At 48.5% G+C, this 6,524-nt stretch overlaps 1 protein-coding gene across 5 annotated transcripts in view; it reads right to left on the bottom strand.

Annotated features, from left to right (window-relative positions):
• Nucleotides 1–95: 95 nt before the first annotated feature.
• The window catches only part of eif4h (eukaryotic translation initiation factor 4h), a 10,696-nt gene continuing 4,267 nt past the window's right edge, over nucleotides 96–6,524 (bottom strand). The window contains exons 3-8 of one of the 5 annotated variants that reach the window (XM_037975878.1): nucleotides 5,728–5,792; nucleotides 5,551–5,647; nucleotides 4,049–4,129; nucleotides 2,654–2,818; nucleotides 2,446–2,582; nucleotides 96–537 (exon numbers count right to left, since the gene is read on the bottom strand). In XM_037975878.1, the coding sequence (XP_037831806.1) occupies nucleotides 532–537; nucleotides 2,446–2,582; nucleotides 2,654–2,818; nucleotides 4,049–4,129; nucleotides 5,551–5,647; nucleotides 5,728–5,792 (551 nt within the window). In that variant the 3' untranslated portion in view covers nucleotides 96–531. Of the gene's footprint in view, nucleotides 538–2,406; nucleotides 2,583–2,653; nucleotides 2,819–4,048; nucleotides 4,130–5,550; nucleotides 5,648–5,727; nucleotides 5,793–6,524 lie in introns of those variants that run through there. The other 4 variants (XM_017404225.3, XM_037975879.1, XM_017404226.3 and 1 more) reach the window with 4 other exon arrangements.

The raw sequence follows: 6,524 nt of genomic DNA on the forward strand, positions 1-6,524 counted from the left end.
CCAACCATCTAACTATCCATCCCACCATCCATCCAACCACCCATCCCACCCATCCCTCCCGGCCCCCTCCCACCCTGAAAGCAAACAGATTCTGGTTGGTGTTGATGATGATGACACAGTTTTATTGCAATAATAAACAGAGTGGGGCAACAAATGAACAAAAACAGGTTTAGAAAAAGTTTAACGTCTCGGTAACCAATCGCTGCTCAGCTGAGCCACCACAGACCTGATCCTGATCCACACAGACCCACCACCTGGACCTGGACCTGGTTCAGGACCCAGAACCAGAACCAAAGAAGCACACGCTACAGTTTGAGGTACAAACCAAAGTTTCAGCTTTATTGGACAAGATTTTTTGGACTTTGCAGATCATTTAATAACAAATTCTTGGTGGAAGTCGGCGTCGGATCCACACTGAAACAATCAAAGGACACCGAAACAAAAACCTTCAAATTTCTTCTTCTGTGTTGGCGACACGATGTGTTAGCGCCGCCGTCCGGTCAGGAAGCTGCGGCGGCTGCTTTAAACGGGTCAGTGCTGCATTCAAAGACAGGTGGGAAAAAAGAGGCGAGGGGACGAGACGCAACACAGAAAGAGAAGAAAAAAGGGGGAGCAAGAAGTAAAGAAGGGAAAAATGTATTTAAAAACACTTTAAATCCTTTCCTTTCATCTGTTCCCTTCCTGTAAGAACCCAAACATGACAACAGAAACATCAACATGAAGACCAAACACAACCGCAGCTCTGCAGCTGCTACAGCTGCTACAGCCAACCAGCTGCTTTCTGGCTTCGGCTCCGGTTCTTACCGGGTCCGCACCAGGTACCAACTGATTCAGTACCTGGGAAGTACCCGGTAACTACCCAGTAAGTATCCAGTGAGTACCCAGTGAGTACTCAGTGAGTATCCAGTGCGTACCCGGGAAGTACGCAGTAACTACCCAATAAGTACCCAGTGAGTACTCAGTGAGTACTCAGTGAGTACCCAGTGAGTACTTAGTGAGTACCCGGTGAGTACTCAGTAAGTACTCAGTGAGTTCCCGGTATGATTCAGGTGGGAGGCGGAGCCAGAACCAGCCCAGAACCAGAACCCGGTTGAAGCTGTGATTTATTGGGATCTGTTTGAATCTTTTTGGATTTTGTCCTCAGACTGTCTCCGGGGACAAACGTCTCCTGATGTTGGACCTCAGGACGGCAGTTCCAGACGATCTTCAGCTGAATTAAAGCAAAAAGATCAAAGAAAACCACCTGGAGCCATTTTCAGTGTGGACCAACGGACTAATCAGAGCAGAGCTTTCCTCCGTCTCATCCTGACAGCTGATTGGACAGAACAGGTCTCTGAAAGCGCACAGCTGAGACAACCAATCAGAGAAAGACCTGACAGTCGGCCACGCCCCTCATGACCTGCGCTGCGTTCAGGTTCACGCTGGAACTTTACGTTTTGTTTGATGTGTGGTTTTTTTTTTGGTCAAATTTGATGTTTTGGATTTTTAAGATTATTTTCAGATTTTTTAACTTTGGTGAACCTGAACGCAGCTTTTATCAGCAGGGTGTGAAGAAAAATCCTGCAGACAGTGAATGCATCATTTCTCAGCCCTCTACCTGTCACCTGAACAAGTGCATCATGGGAAAAGAACTCTTTTCTTCAGGTGGGTTCGCTGCAGATATCTGAGGGGGCGGAGCCTGCTGGGAGCCAGAAGTCCATCCTGTCGCAGGTTAAGCCCCGCCCCCCAGGATTATGAGCAGTCAAACTAATTTTAGGGCAAAATACAGTTTGATTAAAGCTGGAGGATCTGATTGGTCGTCATGGAAACGAGCAACTTTTTTTCTTAATAGGGGAGGAGCAAATAAAAAGGGTCTGTCCATGATTGGCCAATCAGGGTTTTGGGGCGGGGCTACAGCTTAACGACTACTAAATACAAAAAAATAAGAAAAAGTGGTGCAAGTTTCGCCTGCAGGGGGAGGGGCTACAGGACGAAGCAGGTATGACATCACAGTAAGCAGAGGTGGCGGTGAGGGGTCGGGGCTTACATGCATTCACGAGCTGCTCGCTGTGTTTGTGTTTACAGGTGTATTATTGATCAGAGTGTCGGAGTGTGTTTCAGCTTTATTCCCACTCAGAATAAATATTCTGCTCAAACTCGACTCAAACAGGAAGTAGAAGAAGAGGAGGAGGAGCCGCCTGCTTGCAGTCTGTCTGAAGGAATGCTAACTGTGTCGCTCATCCTTTTTTGTGTCAAAGTTCAATGACCCGTTGACTCCGCCCCTCCCCTTCCTGACCCCNGAGCCGCCTGCTTGCAGTCTGTCTGAAGGAATGCTAACTGTGTCGCTCATCCTTTTTTGTGTCAAAGTTCAATGACCCGTTGACTCCGCCCCTCCCCTTCCTGACCCCTCCCCCTCCCCCGGCCCTCGCGGCCTTCAGTCTCTTAGGGTTTTTCTCTGGAGATCACCTCTTCTCGCGGCTTTGCTCCGCCGAAGATGGCGGAGTTTGGGTTGGCGACCTGGTTGAGCGGTTCAGAGACGGTCCGAGGTTTCAGCTGCAGGCGGGGCCGCTGTGCACGCTCCTCTGCGCCAACAAACAAACAAACTAAACTTTACAAACATTTAAAAAACACATAATTAAATAAACAGAGAGCCACAAACAGGAAGTGATGTCACCTTCAGAAGGTTCCCTGAAGTCTGTCGTTCCTCCGCGGGACGGTCCCTCTCTGAAGCGACCCATTCCTCCACCTCCCCCCCGTCTGTCACCGGGGCGACCACCGTCACCGACACGACTGCCGCCGCCTCGACTCCGCCCCCCCATGTAGTCGTCATCTCTGAAACCTACAGAGACAGACGGACAGGTGAGACAGGTGAGACAGGTGACGGACGGCGTCCACAACCTGACAGGTGAGAATGACCATGAATGACTGAGGTGAAAGGCATGATGGGAGAAAACAGGGCGGTCCAACAGCTTCTGGTCCTCTGAGACACTTCGCTGCCTCCTGCAGGACAAACAGAGGAACTGCAAGAGCAGATCTGATTGGTTCTGACTGTGGAACAGAACCAATCAGAACAAAGATCCGTGAGCAGAACCGTAGGAACCTCAGAGTCTGTTTAGAAAACAAATACTGAAGCCTTAAATGACTCGTTTCACATAAATAAGTTCCAGATTATCGTACGGACTGCACGATAACCAAGGCTGCTAAGCTAACATTAAACTGCCAAAGAAACGCTAACGTTAGCATCGCGTTTATCCACCAATCAAACGTCTCAGAGGAGTCACTGGAGACGGATGGAAACGCAGCTTTACTTCTTTGTGTTTCTGCTTCAGGAAACGACACAAACAGAATCCATTTCTGCTGATCCTCCATGAACCCGGAGCTGATGAGCATCAAACCCCGCCCTGCTCACATTCACTTTAAAATGGCTGCCAGACCCTACTGAGTCCCAGCTGTAACAACGAGACAGAAACTGCAGCCACAAACTCTGACGGGGCTCTTTGTTTCTCACCATTTCCTGCAGCTTTTATTTTGAAGGTCAAACTGCTTTGATCTCTGGCTGGACCCAGTTTCCATGGCAACAAACGAAGGTGAGACAGGGTGTGACACAAAATGCAACACAACCTAACTGTGGTCCGTTTCCTCCAACAGAAGCTAACTTCTACAAACGTTTACTTTCTGGTCTCTTTGGGTCTGTTCCTGTTGGCTGCGGCGGGAAAAGTTAACTGAAGCTAAACTCGGGTTTAAAAAGTTAACTGAAGCTAAACTCTGGTTTAAAAAGTTAACTGAAGCTAAACTCGGGTTTAAAAAGTTAACTGAAGCTAAACTCTGGTTTAAAAAGTTCACCTGAAGCTAAACTCGGGTTTAAAAAGTTCACCTGAGGCTAAACTCTGGTTTAAAAATTTAACTGAAGCTAACCCTTCAGAGGTTTTCTAACTCGAGTCTCCTTCAGATCAACAAACAGCCGTCAGATTTCAGATCAGTTCCACTTTTTAATCAGAATCCTGCTCTCTGATTGGCTGCGGCCCAGCCAGCAGGGCTTTGATTGGCCGGCTGGATTCTCTGAGCCCACCTCCTCCTTGTTGGTCGTAGAAATCTTCTCGCGAGTCCCGTTCTCCTCCTCCTCTGGGAGCTCCTCGAGAACCTCCCCGTCCTGCAGGCGACACGGGAGTTTACCACCGAGAGGAAGAGCGAGGAAGAGGAGAGAAGAAGAGCAGGAGGTCAGAGGAGGAGAAAGGAGGTCAGAGGAGCAGCAGGAGGAAAGATGAGGAGAAAGGAGAAGAAAGGAGGAGCAGGAGCAGCAGGAGAAAGGAGGAGCAGCAGGAGGTCAGAAGAGGTCAGAGGAGGAGAAAGGAGGTCAGAGGAGCAGCAGGAGGTCAGAGGAGGAAATCTAAGGAGCAGAACAACCATCGAGGAAGAGGAGGAGGCACCTCCTTCTACAAGGAGCAAGGACAGCAGAAAGGAGGCGGAGCTTGTTAGTGTTCCATCAGCCAATCAGAGCAGGCATTAGAAAGCAGCAGCAGATCTGAACAGAACCAGAACCAGAACCAGAACCTGTTGGAGTCAGAGGGAGGAGGTGAGGATGATGAGCAGATGACAGATGAAGACTCCTCCTCCTCCTCCTCACAGAGGTAAAAGACTTCAGTCGCTTTAAAGGAACCTGATCACTGTGCAAAAGTTTTGATCCAGTCCATTTTAGACCCCTCCCCCCAGGACCCTCTCAGGAGGCCTGGACCCTCTCTGGAGATCTGGACCCTCTCAGGTCTGGACCCTCTCAGGAGGTCTGGACCCTCTCTGGAGATCTGGACCCTCTCAGGTCTGGACCCTCTCAGGAGGTCTGGACCCTCTCAGGAGGTCTGGACCCTCTCAGGAGGTCTGGACCCTCTCAGAGGGTCTGGGTCAACAGTTCTCCGGATCTTCTGAAGTCTTAAAAACTCTCTTAGCCTCTGACCTTTGAACCCGTCTTATTGAAGTTTCTATAATTTTTTTTCTCCATCTCCAGATGTTCTGAAAGACCTTAGAACATCTGGAGAACTGTAGATCCGGACCCCTTCAGAAGTTTACAAGAAGGTCTGGACGGTGGGAAGGAGAAAAGAACCTTTGGACCGGATCAGAACCTTTGGACAGAACCGTACAGATTAAGAAAAGCTCAGACACACACAGGTTGTTGTAAACAGCTCGGGTCAGTTAGATGCTAAATATCTGGGGTTATTTTGTGTAGCATTTAATGAAAAAGGTTTGACCTTTGACCTCAGAGGTTTCTATGGATTCCTCAGATCTGATGATGATATCATGAACTGGAGATGGTGGGAGGTTCTAATGGAACTTTATTCTGAAAGTGTTCCTGTCAGCCTCTGCCTGACCTGCTCCAGATGTTTCTGAGCCCACGGCCCCCTCAGGTTTAAAACTGGTCCGGTTTCTTAGCGCTGTGTTTACTCTGTCTCACTGTGACTAAATGATGTTTATAACTTATTACACAACGCGAGAACAGGCCTGGACGCTCCGAACGATGCAGCCGACGCCGACGGCCCGTCAGAACTCAGGACCGACCCGTCGGCGTCTCCGGGTTCCTACCTCTACCGTCGTCTTTCCTGAAGCCGAAGCCGCCGGCTCCTCGCTCTTGCCTCCGCCCTTCTGCGATGTCCACCCTCAGTGACCTTTCACCTAACAACTGCAGAGGTCAAAGGTCACAGTCAGCGCTCCAGCAGCTTGGCTTCAAGGTGCGTGGCTGTTTTCAGATCAGATACTTACAGCGCCGTCATACGTCAAAGCTTCTTTTAGCGATTCCAAGTCATCGAACTCAACATAACAAAAACCTGGAGCAGACAGAAACACAGAGTCAGCGTTGAAGCTCCACCCCCTGATTCATTCTGACGACCGTAGCTTCAGTGTCTTACCTGCTGCAGGCAGACGTTTGAACAAGTTTTTTTCTGACAGGACTGACGAGGTAACACACATTTAATCCAATTCCATTAAAAACAAAACTGACAGGCTAATAAATCAGTGTTCACGTTGATCTTTATGAACAGCGGCAGCGCTCCACCTCGGTCCGGCTCTGACTAGCCGTTAGCTCATCAGTCCTGTCAGAATAAAACGGTTTCTTTAAACTGATGTCAGTCAAAGAGCTATCTACAACAGGTAAGATGCTGACTGCTGCAATAACTCCACATCAGAATGGTCAGAATGTCCCTTTAGGCTCCCAGCTCTAAGCCTTGATTTCACTTTGGCAGAAAATATTTCAATGATTCAGATTAAATGTTGTTAAAGAAAAACAGAAGAAAGCAGCTTCTATCAGACACTTTTATTACGAGCAGTTTATACCAACAATATTATTAAAATTATTAATATTACTCCCACAGAACTGCTCTGACGTCTCTGGTGACGTCTCTGGTGTCCCTGAGTCTGAGTCTCTTTGTCTCTGACCTTTGAACTTGTCTGTCTCTTTGTCTCTGACCTTTGAACTTGTCTGTCTCTTTGTCTCTGACCTTTGAACTTGTTTGTCTCTTTGTCTCTGACCTTTGAACTTGTTTGTCTCTTTGTCTCTGACC

This window comes from Kryptolebias marmoratus, linkage group LG5 (genome assembly GCF_001649575.2).
Source record: "Kryptolebias marmoratus isolate JLee-2015 linkage group LG5, ASM164957v2, whole genome shotgun sequence".
NCBI classification, from domain to species: domain Eukaryota; kingdom Metazoa; phylum Chordata; class Actinopteri; order Cyprinodontiformes; family Rivulidae; genus Kryptolebias; species Kryptolebias marmoratus.